The sequence below is a fragment of the Polypterus senegalus genome, chromosome 17 (assembly GCF_016835505.1).
Source record: "Polypterus senegalus isolate Bchr_013 chromosome 17, ASM1683550v1, whole genome shotgun sequence".
Lineage (NCBI taxonomy): Eukaryota > Metazoa > Chordata > Cladistia > Polypteriformes > Polypteridae > Polypterus > Polypterus senegalus.
Window position 1 is genome coordinate 6,522,700 of NC_053170.1, and position 22,819 is coordinate 6,545,518.

The 22,819-nt window shown below is 42.5% G+C and overlaps 1 protein-coding gene across 2 annotated transcripts in view; it reads left to right on the forward strand.

Moving 5' to 3' along the window:
- The first annotated feature begins 3,187 nt into the window (after nt 1-3,187).
- Nucleotides 3,188-22,819, forward strand: part of itga3b (integrin, alpha 3b) — a 153,338-nt gene continuing 133,706 nt past the window's right edge. The window contains exon 1 of one of the 2 annotated variants that reach the window (XM_039740648.1): nt 3,188-3,546. In XM_039740648.1, the coding sequence (XP_039596582.1) occupies nt 3,359-3,546 (188 nt within the window). In that variant the 5' untranslated portion in view covers nt 3,188-3,358. The remainder of the gene's footprint in view (nt 3,547-22,819) is intronic. The other variant, XM_039740649.1, reaches the window with a different exon arrangement.

Genomic DNA, 22,819 nt, shown 5'->3' on the forward strand with positions numbered 1-22,819 from the left:
CAGATGGCACGTCTCAAATATTGGTAGATGTAAAATACATTATTACAAATGTTTGTGATGTGCCATCTGTTTGAATGTCAGAATGTAACAACTAGATGGACACACAGATACACACTTATACTTTTATTAAGGTGGATTATATCATTTCATCCCGTCTCATCATCTCAGAATGTTGGTCATGACAATGACTCTATTCTATTCTATTCTATTCTATTCTATTTGATTCTAGTACTACAAGATGTTTGTGATGTGTCATCTGTTTGAATGTCAGAATGTAACAACTAGATGGACACACAGATACACACTTATACTTTTATTAAGGTGGATTATATCATTTCATCCCGTCTCATCATCTCAGAATGTTGGTCATGACAATGACTCTATTCTATTCTATTCTATTCTATTCTATTCTAGTACTACAAAATGTTTGTGATGTGCCATCTGTTGGAATGACAGATACAAAGCAACCAGATGGACATACTGATACACATTTTATCCTATTATTAAGACAGTTTGAAACATAACGTAGACCTTGCCATTAACATCTGCAGTGCACCATCTATTGCAATATATTTTGTAATGCGAATGGTTTTAAAATGCATTGCACTTTCCATTCCAACAGATGGCACATCAAAGTAATTGTAGAAATTTAAAAAATAATAAAATACATGATTACAAATGTTTGTGATGAGCTATCTTTTAGAATGACAGAGACATAACAACTAGACAGACACAGAGATACACAGACACTTATCCTTTGATTAAGTGCTTGATTATATTATATTATTCCATGCCATCTCACCATCTCAGACTGCTTTTCCTAGAGAGGGTCATTACTAATATTATTTTATATCTTGTACATAAACGTCTAAACGTGGAAGTGTGTGTGTCTGTCTGTCAGGCCTGGAAGTGAGAGCTGGAGTCGGAGTAAGGGCTCCACCTCCGAGGATACAGAAGCGAGGTGAGCACGTGGGCAAAACAAATCCTCCTAGGAGAGAGACGCCCAGAGTGGTTCCTTTTAATTACCTGACATCTCTACATTTCACTTTTTTTCTGACGATTTCAATAGTTTCTAGGACCCCGGGCTTTTTACAGCACACAGCTAGTTATATTATATTATATTATATTATATTATATTATATTATATTATATTATATTAAATCATGGGGGGTGCTATAGTCTATGCCAGATAACATTGAGTGCAATGCAGGAACAAACCCTGGACGGGGTGCCAGTCCATTAAACACACCCAACACACATTTTAATATTAGGAAAGGTGAGCAAGCACACAGATTGATGTTATGAAGAAAATAATATAATTTAATATAACTATCTGCATTACCCGAAGATAGGTAATACAACACATTTTAACATATCTGATGTCTCTTGCCGTAAGTGTACCCTCTCTGTTCATCCTACGCCATCCTTTGGTATCCTTGTGTAACTGAACCCCTCCTACATACCCCGGGGGCTTCTTCTCTCAGTTGTGCTCCTATAAAGCCTGCTTCTCAGACTCTGTCACATTGAGTTGTGTTTCTTTGCTCCAATGTGCTATTTGACAACCACCAACAGTAGACCAGTCACCATTACCTGATGTGAAAATTTCATTCATATCTTTGGGAATACTTCCCATGTTTAAAGGTAACTTTCCTTGATATCCACATTTGTGTCAATCTGCCTTTCCCAGGATTTTTTCCTGTCTTGATTGCATTTGATTGAGTTACTGCAGCAAAGTGACCAATCAAACCAAAGCCTAACTGACCAATAAAATATCTTGGAGGGACCAGTAACACACAAACATTGGTATAATATAATATAATATAATATATCCATCCATTATCCAACCCACTATATCCCAACTACAGGGTCACAGGGGTCTGCTGGAGCCAATCCCAGCCAGCACAGGGCACAAAGCAGGAAACAAACTCCAGGCAGGGCACCAGCCCACCGCAGAGCACGCACACACCAAGGACAATTTAGAATCACTGATACACCTAACCGACATTGGACTATGGGAGGAAACAGGAGCCCCCGGAAGAAACCCACACAGACACAGGGACAACATGCAAACTCCACGCAGGGAGGACCTGGGAAGAGAACCTGGGCGGCACGGTAGCGCAGTGGGTAGCGCTGCTGCCTAGCAGTTAGCAGACCCGGGTGGAGTTTGCATCTCCACGTGTCTGTGTATGTTTCCTCTGGGTACTCCGGTTTCCTCCCACACTTCCACAATCCCACAATTCTAAATTGTCCCTAATGTGTGCTTGGTATGTGTGTGTGTGCCCTTAGGTGGGCTGGAGCCCTGCCCAGTGTTTGTTTCCTGCCTTACGCCCTGTGTTGGCTGGGATTGGCTCCAGCAGACCCCATGACACTGTAATTAGGATTTAGCGGGTTGGATAATGGATGGATGGATGGATGTTGCTCTGTCTTGGCCCGAGACCTACTGGGGTAGGCTCCTGCCACGTTGCGACCCTCAATTTAGATTAAAGGTTTTTAACACCATTAAGTTAGTCCCTCCCTTTTCATGACCCATTTTTACCAATACCCGTCTCAAAAAAACCCAGAACAAAGCAGCAGATAACTCTGATTACTGTGTCTGTAGCGCGCCCCTCTTAAGTGACCAAAAACGGCGCTCCCCGCTGTCCACAGCGCAAACGTAACGCTTAGGTGCGGAGCGCGCGCATCTTGAGTCACATAAACAGCGCCCCCCGCTGTCCGGAGCTCGCGGCCCTTAACTTTCTTAACAGTCGCACTTGACCGCCACCAGTGTCGCTTAGTAATGTCTGCCATCTCCGACTCCTTTAATGTAAAGATATCTACACGCGACAATTTGAACAATTTATAGAGTGTCGCTTGTATTTTGTTTCGTCGCATTACCTCGCCTTGCAGCTGGCGATAGACTTGAAAGCTCGGGTCATTTCGTAGTTTATTTTACTTTCTTTCCGGCAAGACTACAATTTCTAACAGTCGTCAAATAGTAAGATCGTTCCTCACATTTAGGAGCGGGTTCTCGCATAGGCCTTGTCGCTGGACCTTTCTACATACACACCGGATTTGGCGACACCAGCTGCTGATGTAGGAGCTGAGTGGCTTTGTGTTTTTGGCCCGTGAGGTGGAGCTGCAGGTTTGCTGATCCGCTGAGGACTCGCCTGCTCGCTTGCTCGTTCTCGCGCTCTCACCGGCAGGTAGTGCCTTGCCACTCACAGCTCGGCTTCTCTATTGTTGGCTCCCCGGAAGGGGGCAGATTTGGGTGTGGAAGTACGAGAGAGAGAGAGAGAGAGAGAGAGAGATCTTGCGAGCACTTGCAAGGGACTTCAGATGCTCAGCGTTGTCCCTCTGCGCCGCGATCGGGACCCTAAACATGGCCACGTCTCCGGCTCTTCTCTGCAGCTGTGTGATTGTCGCAGTGCTAATCAGCTTCTTTCGCCGAGCCGACGGATTTAACATCGACTTGCGTTTCCCGGTGATCAAGCAAGGGCAGAACGAAGGCAGTTTCTTCGGCTTCTCGGTCGCACTGCACAGACAGACGGTGGGGGACAACAGATACCTGTGAGTACCAAATAAAAGCGGCGGGTCACGGAAACCCAGTGGTCGGGGGTCTGATTAATTTCTTTGTGTGTGTGTATTTGCTTTGGGGGGAGTTGTTATTTGATCGCGCGTGTTTCGTACCTGCGATCAAGCGTCCGGGTGCGGCTGGAATGCACTTTGCGCTGCTAAACGGGTGCTCGGTTTGTTACCACATTTTGGAAGTTCTGACTTATACTTTTGTTGTTGATTTGCATTTTGATATTTTTTGGAAATATAACTAAAGGGGGAAAGTTAGTGAAAATACTTTAAAATAACAGAACACCGATCGATGTACTGTGATGAAGCCACACATTTTCAATGCTTCAGCGGTGCAGCTGTTTGCTCAGTTCTTATCTACACGTCTTCAGGGTTCTGTATGTTGATCTTTGAGCAGTCAGGACGGATGTTAAGGCTGGAGACCGAGAGCAGTTTAATTTATTATTAGTTCATATAAGCTGAAGTGTGACTCGATATAAGTCCGTGCATGTCAGTTGAACTGCACGACCCTCGCCCCAAAGCACTCCTAGATCTCTAAGCATTAACCATGCTTCCTGATGCCCACTAGACCCCCAGAAAAGTGATTTATAGTGCGATCAGGTTGCCATTTTGCATTATACCAATCTTAGAATCAAAAGACTTAATTCGTGTTCCACTGGGGCATCGTGGCTGTTCTTCCATATGGACTGGCGGACCAGAGCGATCGGCACTGTCCTCCACTCCGGTGTGTCTCCGAGTCTCCTATTGCTGCCGAACACTCCGAGGTGAGGATCAAAGTGTTCCTTCTTTTAAGATGTGGCTGTAATGAATAAAGTCCCTTTCATTGTCGCACTTCTGCCCGATTTGTGGGTCTTCCTCTCTCTCTCGAGTTTGTCCATCGATCTCTTGGCACCGACTCGTTCTGTGCTGTCCGCGCGTGTTACCTGCGAGAAAGGTAAGCGATTAGGCGATTCGACATGGGCTGAGAAAAACGGAGAGGACGCACGGCAAATCCTGTTAAGGCCCACATCATTAGGGGTCCCGAATAACGAGCTCCTCCTGGTACCCCCGGCGAAGATCCGCGGTTTGATCTTTTCACAGGGCATGCTCGCACTTTATGATGATCCCTGATTCCTACTGCTTCTTGATTGCTTTCAATGCGACTGCCATTTTGGTAACCAGGAAACCGGGGTCTGTGGGGCTTCTGGTGCCTGAAGTGATGTTTCAGGCCACGACTGTGATGTGATGCAGGGGAGATGCATGTCAATGAGGACGAGAAGAGAAGCACAGTCGGCTTGCTGGAACGGAGCCACCGGCTGACACTTGGCTCATAGAAATCGAGGCGCATCCAAACTGCTGTTTTAATTCTGCGTTCTGAAGGAGACATCTCATCCTAGGATGTCGGGGTTATGTTTAATGCATTCCGAGGCTCGGCTCTGATATCTTTTCTTTTTTTTTTTTTTTTTTTCTTAATAACCGGAAAAAAGAACATTCCATATTTTAAGCAAACACGGAGATTGAAAAGCAGCGTTTGAAGTTCTTTGCAAATCGATTACATTTAAAATGGAAGGCAGGGGAGGTCAAAATCCATCTAGAACAGTCGATAACGCGGATTAAAAGGTTTATTAAACTTCTCCACATGTTGCTTTATTCTGTTTGGTTCTTCTCGGTAGCTTAATGCGATTTCAACTCCAATTGGCGAGCGACCCTTAAAGCGCAGAGGAAGACATGCAGCTAGTCCTGGGTCTGGTGGGGCTCAATGGCTGCAGATTTCCTTCAGGCTCAGGGCCGTCTTAACTTATGGGCACTGGCCAGGGGGTGGACCCAGGAGCATGGGTCGGATGCCTGTGTGTGTTTCTGTTCTGCTATTAAAGCAGGGGTCCCAGCACACGTGTTTGCCCTGAGGCGAGGGGCCTATGATGCTCTTATGACGGCTCTGAGGACATAACCCCTTTAATTTAGATGGCTTGCACCCTCACTCAGTGTAATCTCCCACAGAACTGAAGATGTCATTTTTTTCTGATTTCCCTGGAAAGACCCCACCTTATACACAGAAAAAAACAAGTAAGACATGATTAAGAAACTTACTTGGATAGATAGATGTGAAAGGCACTATATAATAGATAGATAGATGTGAAAGGCACTATATAATAGATAGATAGATAGACAGATACTTTATTAATCCCAAGGGTTAGAGTGAGGGTAAGGGATAATAGCCCGAAGGCCAAATCCAAATGCATGGGTATACTTGCTCTACCTATAAACCTTTTATTTTACAGGAAACACCCATCCTACTAATTTAGTTCAGGTATCTTTTATTCCTGTCCTATCATATCCTGATCTATGAATTTAAACATATCTAAAATGTTACAAACCTTGTATTATATAATTTTGATACCAAGTAAGGGATTTCTATTGAAATGACCCCACTGGTCAAATTTAAATACTTCAAATTGTAATTAATCTAGATATTACCTTCTCTTTACTAAGTGGATATCAAGAGGACACTAGCAGCAGATCACAAGAACTGTACTTTAAATTATAAGATCATATTCATAATTCTAATACTAAATTTTATTTTTCAAAAATTAGGGATCAGGTTTAAAATAATCCTATCCCATCAAATATTATCCCAGATGGCCAAATATTAGAAATATTAGGATTCCTAAGCAATAAACAAAAACCATATAACATGAAACAAGTTACATACGACATGAAACAAAATATTAACATCAGGGACCTGTTTTAAAAAGGTTAAGATTATATTAGGGTAGACAATAGAAAAACGAGAATTAAAACTTTCACAACACGGACCTGGGTAACAATTTTGTTTTTAACCTCAGGGCCCTGTTTTAAAGGATTAGAGTTTGTTACGACAATTTTGATTGTAAAATATTTCTGTTATTCTGAGTCATACTCAACCATTAGTGCTAATAGAATGGAGTCCCATGTGTTAGTAGAGTACATGGTCAGCAGCACAGGAGCGCCGCAGGGGACTGGACTTTCTCCAGTCCTGTTCAGCCAACATACATCAGACTTCCAATACGACTCGGAGTTCTGCCATGTGCAAACGTCCGCTGACGACACTGCTATGGTGGGCTGCATCAGGAGTGGGCAGGAGGAGGAGTATAGGAACCTAATCAAGGACTTTGTTAAATGGTGCAACTCAAACCACCTACACCTGAACACCAGCAAAACCAAGGAGCTGGTGGTGGATTTTAGGAGGACCAGGCCCCTCATGGACCCCGTGATCATCAGAGGTGACTGTGCAGAGGGTGCAGACCTATAAATACCTGGGAGTGCAGCTGGATGATAAACTGGACTGGACTGCCAATACTGATGCTCTGTGCAAGAGAGGACAGAGCCGACTATACTTCATTAGAAGGCTGGCGTCCTTCAACATCTGCAATAAGATGCTGCAGATGTTCTATCAGACGGTTGTGGCGAGCGCCCTCTTCTACGCGGTGGTGTGCTGGGGAGGCAGCATAAAGAAGAGGGACGTCTCACGCCTGGACAAACTGGTGAGGAAGGCAGGCTCTATTGTAGGCACAGAGCTGGACAGTTTGACATCCGTGACAGAGCGACGGGCGCTGAGCAGACTCCTGTCAATCATGGAGAATCCACTGCATTCACTGAACAGGATCATCTCCAGACAGAGGAGCAGCTTCAGTGACAGACTGAGGAGACCCCACACTATGCGACTCTTCAATTCCACCCTGGGGGGTAAACGTTAACATTATACAAAGTTATTGTCTGTTTTTACATGCATTTTTATTACTCTTTAATTTAATATATATATTTTTTTGTATCAGTATGCTGCTGCTGGATTATGTGAATATCCCCTTGGGATTAATAAAGTATCTATCTATCTATCTATCTATCTATCTATCTATCTATCTATCTATCTATCTATCTATCTATCTATCTATCTATCTATCTATCTATCTATCTATCTATCTATCTATCTATCTATCGGCTTTGGGTTTCTTTTCATAGACAGGGGACTCCAACTCAAGTGATGCAAAGCAGACACTGACACTGAGTGGACACTGAGGGGGAATCTGGGTCTTTGAAGTGTAATGATACTTAAAGAGCGCTTTGGACACCGAGGGAGCACCATTTATGTAACTCCCAATCCATGCTATGGACACTGAGGGATGCCAATTTGAAAACTAAAGGTGCGTGTGTGCAGGACCATCTCAACAGCATTATAGGCCCCCGGGCAAAGCAGTGCACTGGGGTGCCCACCTGCACAACCACTCAGCAAGTTGCAACATACATAAATCAGAATGGGGCCCCAATACTCATGGGGTCCCCCGGGCAGCTGCCCAGTGTGCCCATGTGTTAAGACGGCCCTGCATGTGCCCACCCCTCTCCCACCTATAGGGCCCAATATCAGCTTGGACTGGCACCGATGCGGAGTTTCACGTGTGGTTATTAGTTATTACATAAGGTGGGCTTGCGGCTAACTGGACTTCATATTTCTTAAATATAATATTTTTCAAAGCAGTTCTCAATGGAGATGTAAAATCTTTGTTTAAGTCTCCAGCTAAAATTGTTGGCTGAACCCAAAGATGATAAGAGAGAAGATCATTGTGGTGCTTTGCTGATTATCTGCAGAGTTGGAGGAACACTAAATTATTGGAATCTGTAGTTCATGTAGCCGTGAGGGTGTTTTTAGTGTAACAGAAATATTGAGTACACATTTAGTTACTGAAGTATAAAGTGTCACACATTTCATCAACAGATAAGCTGGTGTTATTTTTTTTTTTTTACTTTTTCAAGGATAAACATCACATCACTTAAGCTGAAATCGAGTTACGTGACTTCTAGTCGTAGGTTACGTCAGACTTGCTGGCTGCAGTTGCTGACTTTGTGTTGAATTCCTGCCAGGGTCCCTCTGCTGTCTGGGGTTCACATTCTTCTTTTATGTCTTTTTCATTCACTTTTGAGTCTTTGATTTATGTTAATGTTACTTTTGTTAATTATTTGCTTTATTCATTATGCTTGTGTTACGTTTCCTGTGTTTTGTGGGTGGTTCCCCAAGAGGCGGGGCATAGGTGGGGGGGAGGGGCTAGGGCTGACCAACCCCACGTGGGGATGGTTATGTCAAACGCTGTTACCGCGGTATGTGTGGACTGTATAAACCTGTGCGTGAATATAATCCTCTTCAGAAGGTTCTGGAGTCGATGCAAATTGGCATCATGAGAACCGAGGCAGCAAACTTTGTGAAAATTAATATTTGTGTCTTTCTCAAACCTTTTGGCCACTGCTATATATGTAAAGCACTTTGAGTATTGAGAAAAACGCTATATAAATGTAAAGAATTATTATTATTACTAGCCGACGCCCGCTGTAGCATATGGCGGTGTAAGAATAGGAACGGAAAACGGTGAGGAAAAAATTCAGAAATCAAGAAGAAAGAAATTCTTCTTGAAAGACGCAGTTGTGAATCGGTGTTTTGCTGGAGATGACTTGTGTCAAGAAATAACCAACTGATAGGAACAGGCAGTTGCCGGATCCCGGAATAGAGATGACGTTGCATAAAAACCCGTCGACAGAGAAGATACTGTCGCTCATTTTATAGCAAAGGCTTAGGAAACAACCATCACAGTATAACGAAAATAGGAAGAAGCGAAACCAATGCCAATGGTCAAGGGCATAGACATATATAGGTAGACGCCACATTCACCGTGTTGCCCAGTCGACACGAGACGTCAGCGCATCCGCCATATTGCGAGTGGCAAAAGTGCCATTTAAACTAATACAGGTAGACGTGGAAACCGGGTTTTCGGATGAAAAAACAATAACGTTTAAAACAGCAGCGTTTACATACAGCAGATTTTGGTGAATCATTTAAATGCAATTATTTATGTCCATTTATACACTAATAATGGCAATTATTTAATAATAATAATTATTTTTATTATTATTATTATTATTAATAATAATAATGATAACAACAACAACAATAATAATAATATTATTATTATTATTATGGACGTACCTTCTCTTTGCTCGATCAGCTGCTGCTGCTGTGTATCTCGTGCGGCGCTTTGATGATTTAAAAGCCTGTACAGCAGCTGTCCTACTCTTTGTCTTTTATTTCCAGCCCTGGGCGTAGTTAAATCTCTTGGTGCAAAGTTCCGTTTCACAAGACACGAGTTCTTGATATTTTTTAGTTTATAATTTGAAACTGGAATAAAAATCTGAAAATCTAACAACATCACATTAAAGTTTGATAAACTCTGAAAAGAATGATAGCAAACCTGTATGCGTAGGTTTTAAAATAAGGCCGATTTAAAGCGTGACAAAAAATGTCACATAAAATCGTTGCACTTTTAGGCTTAGGATTTTACAGTAATCCCTCGCTATATCACGCTTTGACTTTCGCTGCTTCACTCTATCATGGATTTTATATGTAAGCATATCTAAATATATAACGCGGATTTTTCGCTGTTTCACGGGTTTCTGCGGACAATAGCTCTTTTTTACTTTCTGTATGTGCTTCCTCAGTTGGTTTGCCCAGTTGATTTCATACAAGGGATGCTATTGGCAGATGGCCGAGAAGCTACCCAATCAGAGCATGCAGTTAAGTTCCTGTGTGCTGATTGGCTCAGCGACAGAGCGCCAATCCGTCAAAATTATGTTAACACTAATAGTACTGCTATTTATATATAATTTTTGATGACAATTTATGTGCCAGATATGCTACATACGTTAAACGTGATGGTGAACAGGTTGAGACATTCCAGTAAATCATCTGGCACATTTGAAGTATGCTTTGAAAGGCACTATGAGATAGATGGATGGATGGATGGATGGATAGATAGAAAGCAGGGCCCCCTTAGGTGTGGGGTTTGGAGTGGTCGCCCCACTTGCCACACTCCAAATGCCACTCTTGTTGTGTCATGACTGACATTGTGGGCATTTTATGACATTGGGAAGTTTAAATAACTGAACTCACAGGCGTCAGGTGCTACCATTGTACTCTGTTGATGGGGGGGATTCTGCCACCCAGTCTGTCAGGGAAAATTATGGCCCATGGGGGTGGAGGCTCCCTCTGTCTTTCTATCATTATGGACTCCTGGCTGGGAAAAGGTACCATCAACCCAACTGGTTGGCATGCCCATCCCTCCACAGTAAGAACCAGTGATCCCAACCAAGGGACACCAGCCAATCAGTGCCATCCGTGACAGTATAAGAACAGATTTGTAAAATCCCAAAGCGTTCCTGATTTTTAAAAGGATTTTCACTGCTTACAGTCACAAAGGCTCGCTTCAGGTTTTCTTGATCTGTTAGGACCCTGCTGGGTCAACCTACTAGACATTAAAGATTTCTGTTTGGTTCACATGAAAAGTCAAGCAAAATGACATCTTTTATTGGCTAACTAAAAAGATTACAATATGCAAGCTTTTCAGGCAACTCAGGCCTCTTCTTCAGGCAAAAAGTAATCTATCTATCTATCTATCTATCTATCTATCTATCTATCTATCTATCTATCTATCTATTATATAGTGCCTTTAATCTATCTATCTATCTATCTATCTATCTATCTATCTATCTATCTATCTATCTATCTATCTATCTATCTATTATATAGTGCCTTTCACATCTATCTATCTATCTATCTATCTATCTATCTAATGGTTTGGTTCTCATTCCAAATTTGTTTATAGTCTCTTATGAAAAAAACAACAACATTTATTTCTAGAGCACATTTTCATACAAGTGGTGTAGCTCAAAGTGCTTTACATGAAGAAGAAGACAAAATATATAAGAAAATAAAATTAGGCAACCCTAATTAACCGTTAAACTGCCACATACTTGGGGGTTAATGGACCCCCCCCCCGACACCAAATAATTTTTTGCTGCACTTTCTAAGTAAATGACGCAATTCACAAAGAAAATGTGAAATTTCAATGGAATACATTTTTTTTTTCATGCAAAGAGCATCTCAATTACTGCAACATGGATCATTTAACACCTTGCCAATGCACTGTAGAAACTATGAAAAAAATGACTGCAACAATCTATTACTATATATGCACTAACACAGTGGATGAAATTCAGCAAATCACCGGGCCAGTTGCGCTTGAACTGTCTGCACACAGAGGCCAACGCTGATGCTGACCAACAATGACCAACTTTAGCCGGTTGCAGCAGTTTAAGGGTTAACATAAAATAAACTTAAGGTCTGATGGCCAGGGAGGAAAAAAACTCCAGACGGCTGGAGAAAGAAAGTCAAATCTGCGGGGTTCACAGGCCACAAGACCACCCAGCCCCCTCTAGGCATTCAACCTAACATAAATGACCTCCATCCGTCCTCATGGTATTCAGGGTTCTCATGGAAGAACTTGATGATGATGGTCTTTTGCTGAGCCTTTTTGAGTATGCGGGTGGTGTTAATGGACCACGAAAGGCAGTCGGTGATGTAGACCCCCAAGACCCTGAAATTAGTAACTGTCTGCACAGGAGAGCCCTTGATATGGAGTGCACCGTGACTGCCTTGTTCATTCTGAAGTCCACATTGATCTCCTTTATTTTGTCAACATTCAGGGAAAGGTGGTCTGTTATGGCACCACCTTCTCAGGCTGGGTGACCCCTAGCCACAGAATACCCCCTATGACACTGAAGTGATTCATTTTTGAAACCTCTGTGATGAAAGAGGGGAAGGAGAACCAGATCTGATGAAGCCACTCATTAAATGGATTCTCCAGCGCCCGTTTTCAACAAGGACTTTGGCCTGAGTGCTGAACTAATCAGCCATCCAAGGATACGTAGATGTCCTTCAGCCTCATCAGTTTCATCGGAGATTATGAAATAAATCCCATCAGACATATGGTAGGGGCCATGTATTATATTATGTATTATATAGTGCCTATCTATCTATCTATCTATCTATCTATCTATCTATCTATCTATCTATTATATAATGCCTTTCTATCTATCTATCTATCTATCTATCTATGTATTATATAGTGCCTTTCAGATCTATCTATCTATCTATCTATCTATCTATCTATTTATTCATGTAATGATCACATAACTTTTTCAAAACCCAAATAATAATTTCATAGGCACAGGATAAAATGGTTCTTCAGTACCTCAGCGTGAAACCACACCACCCAGTGAAGTGCAGGATTTTGAGGAGGAGTTGAGAAGTTAACAAGATAATTCACAAGGTAACTCTGCACAACTTGTAGCTTTGAATTTCTCACGGGGAAGCAGTTAAGTATTTAAAAAGGGGGCTGGTCTCGGCTTTTTTTTGTCCCCTTCGGGAATGTAAAAAAAAAAAAAAACTAGTGAGAATTCCTGACGGGACTGAACGAAAGCGTAGGATTAAGCAATCTCTCTGGGGAACTGCTTTCTTGGAACGACACCTGCAGCCATTGCAGCTCTTCAGGTTCAGACAGACCACCTCATTCTCCAGACTGGCAATTTTCATCTCAGGTTCAGAGAAAAAAGAAAGAAAAATTTTCCTGGCGGGAGCTCTGCGAATGTCCCGCTTGTCACCTGTGTTTTTCAATCAAAGCGACGCGGGGATTTATGGCAGCTGGATGCGCAGGTGTACTGGAAGGGGCTGCCTGTCTGTCACCTGATCAGGGTGTTCGTTTCATCCTCGAGGTAATTGCAGAGCTTTCAAGTCCGTGTCAGACTCAGTCGGGGTCCTCTGCGAGTGGGACACCAGAAAACGTGAAAAAAGTGTATGAATCGAAAGAGTAGAAGGGGAGTCCGTGGATCAGTGCTATTCAACCCTTTTGGCCTTGGGATTCAGTTTTATTTATTTTTTGTTCAGTGATGACCATTTATTAGCAGGAATTTAACTAGCTGACATTTTCCACTGAGAGACACACGTCAGTGACGTGCGGTGAGGTTAATGGCTGGTGAGGCACGAGTCAGATTTACAAATATGGGAACTCAAAAGAGTAGCTTATTCACTAATCAATTGGCAGCCTGGACATTGACTGCTAGTTATGTTTCACTTCTTATAAGAATTCCTTTACACACACACACATTGGTAAGGCGCATATTTGACTAAGAAATTAAGAACATTACGTTTATAGCGGCGAGAAAGAGCGAACTGAGCGCATTTGCTCCTCACCCTCCATGTGTTCTAAATTTGCTGTTGCAATTCAACAATTCATACTCATCCATCCATTATCCAACCCGCTGTATCCTAACTACAGGGTCACGGGGGTCTGCTGGAGCCAATCCCAGCCAACAAGGCGGGAAACAAACCCTGGGCAGGGTGCCATCCCACCGCAGGGCACACACACACCAAGCACACAGTAGGGACAATTTAGGATCGCCAATGCATCTAACCTGCATGTCTTTGGACTGTGGGAGGAAACCCACGCACACACGGAGAGAACATGCAAACTACCCACTGAGCCACTGTGCCGCCCCATACTCATTCAATACAAATGAAAGTATAGGGTGGTGTACAAAAAAACGGATTTCAATTTGACCTTGATTAAAATATTTTGTTTTTTGTTTTTTTAAGTTTTTGATTCTGATGCTTTAAACAAGTTTAATAGAGACTGCTCAACAAAAGGATAGCAAGAGAAACAAAAGAACTGTATTATTTAAGGACAACATTTAGTTTTTAAATATTGGATTTTTTTTCCTAGTCTGATCCCACTTTTTAATAAAATTGAAATCCGATCCGGATCCGGTCTTATCATTATTTGTAAATGAAGTCCATGCGCCTATCCTTCTCCACGAAAATCTCCGTCACTTTCTTCTAAAAGTCCCTTCTTATTTTCCTTTAGTTTTAAAAATCATAATCTAGTCGGAACAAAAAATCAAACTAAACGAACTGCTGCAGTGCGCTTGACTTTCTGATGTCGCTAACTTATCGGCGCCTCTGCGCAGAACCGCAGCCACGAGCACCTGTTGGGCACGCATGCGCCCCTAATGGCGGCTCGGTACTGTCCGCCTCACCTTCTGCCTTTTCTCTGCGTTTTTTTTATTCCCGATCAGCGAAACTAAATATGTCACATGTATTCATTAAAGATATGAGCCAGATTGTGGAAAGTCAGGGTGTATAATAAACGTGTCTGCAAACATTGTATTGGCGGCATACAGAGAGACACCAACAGGCAACGTTTGTAAGAGAGAACGCAGTCCACACCTCGCCGCACCTCGTGTTTCTTTTGAACAGGAAATGCGCCATTTCAGCGATTATGACTATAAAAAAAATCACAATTGTTGTAATCATACAGAAAAGAAACGTATAGCACAGACCAGTGGACACATTTATTTTATGTTATCATAATGGGGATGATTACGTCAGGAAGGGCATCCGTGTAAAATGTTGCCAAGTCAATATGCGGACAAGATGATTCGCTGTGGCGACCCCTAATGGGAGCAGGTGAAAGAAGAAGAAGATTATTATGTTTTTTTTTTTACGTTTTCATGATAGCAGAAGGGCAGCATGGTGGCGCAGTGGGTAGCACTGCTGCCTCGCAGCAAGGAGACGCGGGTTCGTTTCCCGGGTCCTCTATGCGTGGAGTTTGCATGTTCTCCCCGTGTCTGTGTGGGTTTCCTCCCACAGTCCAAAGACATGCAGGTTAGGTGCATTGGTGATTCTAAATTGCCCCTAGTGTGTGGGCTGGCTCCCTGCCCGGGGATTGGCTCCAGCATACCCCCGTGACCCTGTGTTAGGCTATAGGGTTAGATTAGGGTTGGATGATGGCAGAGCCTCACCTGCCTCCCGTGACCGCACGTCCCTAACACACGTTAATCAAAACAGTAAATACATATTAACATTTAAATACAGAGCCAAAATCGGTGCGCGTTCAATAATAACCGGACTCGCGGGAGTTTAACAGCGAATCACATTCAGGGTGCATTTGTCTTTATAATGGCTACACGTGGACTTGTCTGGTTTTTACAAATTTGTAAAAACGGGGGTAAATGAAGGGACTTCAGATAGGGATACACAGTATTTGACTTTGCTGGTGATTGAACCGTCTAGAACCGTCGGAGCCCACATCTATGGCGCGGAGCTCTTCTGTAATCCGGTGCGCTTTCTGGGTGTAATGTCCGGAGTGACCGATGGTTTGTTGTACAAACACGCTAGAATGTTTTCTGTCAGTCAATCATTTGCAAACACGCTTAGTCCTGAATGTATGGGTCGATTGGAGCCAATAAGGGCACAAGGGAGGAATAAACCCAGGACAGAGCGCCAGCCCATCTTGTGAAGCTTCAACATTTTTATTTTTTCATTCATAAAAAAACGTACGGTTTACTTAAGCAAATAATGTGCTTTGTTTCCAAAAAATCTTCACTGACGCGTTCAATCGGTTGATGGGACCACACCAAGGATTACGCACAGCGGCAGCTGCTCGCCACGCTTCACGGGAAAAGTAAATCCGTACCTCACAAAATCTGCGTTGTACACTCTTAAAAAATCAAAGTGCCGAAGCGGTCCTTCAGAAATCCATCCACATGAAAGTTCCAGAAAGATCCCTTGTTTATTTAGATCAGTTACAGGTAACATAAAAAACTCTGCACAGATTTTTAAGTCTTAACGGCTTAAGAACTTTTGCGTGTACAGTTAAACGGACTACGTCCAGGTTTTCTTATTATGTTATGTCCTGCACATCCCGTATCGTTAAAGATGTCATTTTTGTGCATATTTGAAAGTTTTTAATAGCACAAAGAATCAACTTTATATGCAAAGAACCTTTCTCAGAATGAAATTGTGCTTTATGAAGCGATAGTTCTAAGGAACCAAAACCCTGCAGTAAAGAACCATTAAACCACTAAAGGATCTGAAGTGTGTATGTACTCTTAACTTTCTTGTTTGGCTCGAGGCGAATCTTTTGAGGAAGACGAGGAGCATTTGAGGAGCATGTCCGTGTTTCTGAATGGAGCCTGCGGTTTTTAACTGGTGGTCTTCTGCTCCTAACTGGACTCATGTCAGTCGTTTCAGCTCCCCAGTAGCAAAATGTCCCTTTGACTGCGTGCAGAGCTGAGAGCCCCCTTAAAACTTTGAAATTTTACGGCGGTGCGGTAATTCAGTGGAATCCAGCGATCCACACAGTAAACAAATCCAGCAAAAATGCATTAACAGCATATTTTCACAGAGTTAAAAAAAAAACAAAAAAACTGATGGAATAAATTAAAATAATGACAAATAGATAAACAATTTACATTTAAGAAGTGTTTTAGCTGTCCACATCAATATATTGTTTGAATGGGAAAGACTGTTTTATGAGCAATCGTCGCTTTGCCGTAAATCCATAACGATACAGCGTCCTGTTATTGCATCAAGTTTGTACATTTGCATAAGGGAACGCCCTTTGAAGCAAACCGGCAAATTCTTCCTTCAGATCCTTTAAAACCTTTGCGCTGTGAGAAAAAAAATGTAAGGATGGTTAGCAAAATACTCTTTCAGTGTGTATCGAATGTTTTTGTGGTTATGGGAGGTGATTTATGAGGAGTTATTTTCGATAGAGTGGTGAAACGGTAGCACAGCCTACACTCCTAAAACTAAAGGTGTCAGAGTGGATCTTCGGAGCGATGCCAGGATGTCCTAAGGGGAACAATTTTTGCTCCTCAAAAGACCCATCAACACGATTATTCCAGAAGGAACCTTTGTTTATATACTGTAGATCTGTAACAGGCTCCTTATAACCATGAATAGATGGTAACAGATTTGTGAAATACCAATGGCTCATAACTTTGTCTGTCTCTGTCCGTGGTAACACAGGCTAAGCCCAGAGTTTCTTGATCTGCGTGTCCTTTTAGGTGTATTTTATATATATATATATATATATAAATATAGTTGGCGGCATGGTGGCGCAGTAGGTAGTGCAGTGGGTAGCGCTGCTGCCTCACAGTTAGGAGACCTGGGAATGCTTCCTGGGTTCACCCTGCGTGGAGTTTGCATGTTCTCCCCATGTCTGCGTGGATATATATATAGCGCCTGACCTGATACAGAGGCATGGGTAAAATGAAACAAGCTATTTGTTTTCTTCCCCTGTGGGTACACGTCTTCCCCATGTCCCACAGGCAATACACAGTCCCAAGCACACACTAAATCACACCAGTACAGTAAAGCACTTTGTTCTCCTCGGCACCACCACTCCTCCCAAGCAACCTTGTCCTCTTCTACCCGACTATGGCCACTGAGTGGTGGTTGCTGGCTCCCTTTTATTGGGTACCTGGAAGTGCAACATTTGGCTGCACTTCCGGGTAAGGCGAAACCAGTGCCCAAAAGGGGTCAGCAGCTCCTGCTGCAGAACGCCCTGGCGGCGCCTGTGGAAACCCCTGGGGAGTATGGGGCACTGCTGCAACCCAGGGAGGCTGCCATCTAACGTCCAGGGGTAGATACTGGGGTTCCGACCCTTGTCCCCCTGGCAGATGTAATGAAGTAGTGTCCCGGCCAGGCATGAACCCCAGCCATCCATCACTATATATATATATATATATATATATATATATATATATATATATATATATATATATATATATATATATATATATATATATAGAGAGAGAGAGAGAGAGAGAGAGAGAGAGAGAGAGAGAGAGAGAGAGAGAGAGAGAGAGAGAGAGAGAGAGAGCCCAAATAGGGGTGAATCAGATGTCGTGTACTCTGCATTATTTGACAGTAAACTCTGTAATAAATATATACAGGTATATATACATATATATTAGTGAATTGTTTTTGCTTTGTACAATTGTACAGTGAAAAAAGAAAGGAGCACCATAAGAGAAAGAAAGCAAAAAGGTCCGGCACCCCAAAATATTCAAGGTCTCAGATAACATTTCCCAAGATGGTCTCATGCCTTAATTAGCTTGTTAGGGTTATCTATGGCTTGTTCAAACTCCAAATTAGAAAACCCCCAGTGATGCAAATGGCAAAGCTGTATAAATTCTCAGACTCCTCACAGCTCGTCCCAACAATCAGCAGCCATGGGCTCCTCTAAGCTGCTGCCTAACACTATGAACAATAAAAGAACTGAGGCTCACAAAGCAGAAGAAGGTGACAAGATGACGGCAAAGTGTTTTTGAGGATTGCTTGTGGTCTGTTCTGTCCTGTGTGTTGTGTTGTGTTGACCCCCATCTTTTTTTGACACCCACTACACACCCAACCTACCAGGAAAGAAGCCTCTCTTTGAACTGCCTTTCCAGAGGTGTCTTCCATTTTTTTCCCCTAGTTATTTTTGGGAGTATTTTTCTTGTCTTCTTAGAGCGTCAAAGCTGGGGGGCTGTCAAAAGACAGGGCATGTTAAAGCCCACTGCAGCACTTCTTGTGTGATTTTATTCTATACAAGAAAAAAAAAATTGTATTATGTTGCATTTTCATGTCGCTGTTTCCTCAGGTCATAATGTTACTAACAAATCGCAGTTAACAGGAATAGTGGAGGGAAAGTTGGGGTCTGGAAGACCAAGTTGGACTGCTATAAAGGCAAATACAAAACCCCTGTTTGACTGCAAAAAACCTTCAGGAAGATTCATCAGACTCTGGAGTGGTGGTCCGCTGTTCCAGAGTCAAAGCAAATAACAAGCCATGAAATTAAATTATTGTCAAGTATTGCTTTTTATTAAGCAACCGAGTTAGAAAAAAAACCTGTAGCCACTGCGGCCCTCCAGGACTGTGATTGAGGACCGCTGCTTTAACTATGGGCTAGCTAGGAAAAAAATAAAGGGGGGCAATAAATCAAGCAGTGAGTGGAGCCTCATGTCGTGCACCTGTGTGAGATGCGATACTTCCCGGTGTTTAAACTAACGCTTTATATGTTGAAATGCACACGCTACACAAACACGGCCGGGGGTTACAAGGCGGCGACTTTGCTGCGTGGCCGACCTGAAGGCATTGATTGCGAGTCTGGAATTCACTGCCTGGAGTTAAATGGGTTGGGAATGTGAAGATCGCTTCATACTGTCATTATCGTCTTCACTGTTTGTTTATTTAGTCGGTCAGCTTTTATTGACTCGTGTCGTCTTTAGTCTGTGATCTGACTCGCATGTTGTAAGACTTGGTGTGATGGACATGTTTCAAACTGAATGTGCAGCTGCGTCTTTTCCAGGTTTCCAAAATCGAGGAGCTATAGAGTCGGCAAGACATGGGATACAGAAAATAACAAAAGAAATCCCCCAGTCCATTGAGGTTCGTTTTAAAATACATTAGGAATAATTTTTAAAAAATTACAAAAATTCAGGATAAACGTTACACGTGTACAAGATAAGGCGGAAAAGGGGCGGGGGTTCCTTTCCTGCTTCTTTTCAATCTTAGCCTTTTCATGTTAAGAGCTCTTGGTGGGCACATAAGATGTTGGCACTCCATCACTATCTTACCAATTTTATGTGGTGTAGTGCACTCTTTAAAATCCTGGCTCTTCAATGGCGTTGTATTGTTTTTTTTTTTTTTCTGGGTCATATCGTTATTCGAACTATTCCTTAACAAAACACCATTTCCTTCTGGGAAGGGGTCTTTGCATATGAAGGTTTTTTCGCTAATATGACTGAAATATTTAATGGTTGCCTAGAAGGACACTACCCATTTAAGAAACTCCGGACCTATCCTGAGTTATTTTATGCAGCAATCGTACTTTAAAATCAGGAGACCCTGGTATTTCACAAATCTGTTACCATCTGTTTGTGGTTTTTTTTTTTATCCTGTTATGGATCTAAAATAGATTTTTTTTTTCCGGAACCTTCATGTTGATTGTTCTTTTGGGAACCAAAAATGGTTCCTCTATGACATCACTCTGAAGAACCGCTCTGGGACCGTCATTTTTAAGAGTGTGGTTAAGGGTTTGGGCTTTAAAGCCTGGAGGTTGTGGGTTTAAATCTCTGTGTATCCCTGAGCAAGCCACTTCACCTGCCTGTGGTTCGACATAAAAGAACAAAAGGAATGGGACCAGTTGAATCTCATATGTTACAAGTCGCCTTGGTTAAAGACGTTAGCCAGATAAGTAAATAAAATAAATAAAACAATCAACTGTTTGTTTGGTGATCTTCTCATTGACTTCGTTCCTGCGTGCACCCTGGTGCACCCTTCATCAGCGGCTCATTTTATGTTTCAGCGGTAGGCGGTCTGTTTTATTTATTTCTTTCTCTTTTATACTTCATTTCGGAATAGCATTGGATGGTAATTCAGTTTAATTCTCGCTGTCTTGCGCCGTTCCGTTGTGTCTACTCAAGCAATCGATTTCAGATAACAGAGCTTACGGTTTAGAAGCGGTCTGTCAGTTGCCTATTATGTCGTTAATCCATCTCTTAATTAAGCGGAATGTCGCCTTGTGTTTCTAACTGTCCGGACCAGTGGCGGATTCTGGCGACTTGGTGATTACAGCGTCAGCCGGTCAATCCACCTTTATGGTAGTTTTAGGGCGCGCGCTCTGAACAGCAATGTGCGCGCGTCCGTAAAGTCCGCGTTTATGTACGCAGAGTGGCGTCAATTATGCAACTGAAGGGGCGCGCGCACTGGACACCGAGGTTTGGGTTGTTTGGGGAGTGGTGGTCGTCTATGGACACCCAGGGGTGAATTCCCCACCCCCTTAGCCCTCCGACAATGGGCGCTTGTCCGGACCTGGTGGTCTTTCTCGCTATATAGCTCGAGTGACGTGCGCAGAAGGCAAAGCGAGTGTCTACATGAAACAAACCTCGACTTTGTTTATGTAATTCAATGTACATTTCCTTTTGTTCTTAAAAAATAAAAAAAAAACTTCTTCCTGCATATGCCTCTATGTTCACAGCAGATGAGAAAGAGCGCTCTTTTTGCCTTATAAGTCCACTTTATTCGTTTGTTCACAGAGCCCCTTTAGCCACAACATCTAAAAGTAGACCGCTGTGCTGTTTGGTGAGGTCAGCTTAGCCGCAATGGCTAGTCTTAGTTGTGTTTGTGGCGTGCATATTTTTAGTACAAACCTACAAATTATTAAGCTGTCAGAAAATGAGAAAAATTCGAGCATTTAGATGTAATGCAGTTATGGGGTCCAATCCGTGAAAACATGGGCTGTTTAAAAAAAAAAAAAAAAAGGTAAAACAATTCGCGCTCGTAAAACGTTTCAGGTGTTCTTGAGGTTTTTTGAGAGACGAAGGTTAAAAAATTATATATTTTGGAAAAAAATTAAATGCTTCAGATCTGAAAAAATATAAATTACACATATAATTGTTTTAAATGTAATTATAATCTACAAAAAGCACTCACGTGATATGTGTTTTCTTTTTTAACGTTATTATTCCTCTACTACTGCGCTGGGCTGGCACTCTGCCCAGGGTTTGTTCCTGCCTTTCGTCCTGTGCTGGCTGAGATTGGCTCCAGCAGACCCCGTGACCCTGTGTTAGGATATAGCGAGTTGGACGATGACTGACTGACTATTCCTCTGAAGGTGTTTCACGGTGGAATGACCAACAGAAGTCTACTAACACAGACTCTCTATTCTCCGCTGTAACGTCCTGCTGGATCCTCTCTCCATGTTCATCAGAGACATGAGTGCAGGAAATGGATTTTCACAGCCAAATTTCACTAAAGTGCTCGGTAGGATAGAGGGAGGCTTCTCATCCACACTCTTTAAAATAAAGATGGCAAAGGGGCTCTTCAGAATATGCCATAGGGCAGGAGGGCTGCTGTGGCTGCAGGGTTTCATTCTAACAGTCTTCTTAATTAGTGACCCATGAGTGCTGCTAATTTAAACATTTTTGTTTTTTGCTTTCATTTTAATTGACTTTCTATTTAAGACTTGGTCCTCTGAATGACAGAAGGACTTGGATAGCATCCAGACATGAGGAGATTTGTGGCAGATAAAATTTAATGTTAGTAAAAGTAAAGAATTATGCATAGGAAGTAAAAATGTGAGGTTTGAATACACAATGGGCAGTCAAAAAATTCACCACCTTATGAGAAGGAGTTAGGAGTCGTAGTGGACTCTAAGCTATCGACTTCCCGACAGTGTTCAGGAGCCATTAAGAAGGTTAACAGACTGTCAGGTTATATAGTGCCTTGATGTGTGCAGTACAAGTCACAGGAGGTTCTGCTCAAGTCTTTATAACTCACTGGTGAGGCCTCATCTGGAGTCCTGTGTGCAGTTTGGGTCTCCAGGCAACAAAAAGGACATAACAGCACAAGAGAAGGTCCAGAGAAGAGTGACTGGGCTGATTCAGGGCTACAGGGGATGAGTGATGAGGAAAGATGAAAAGAGCTGAGCCTTCACAGTTTAAAATTAAGAAAAAGAAGATGAAGAGGAGACCTGAGTGAAGTGTTTAAAATGATGAAGAGAATTAGTTCAGTGGATCGAGATGGTGACTTTAAAAT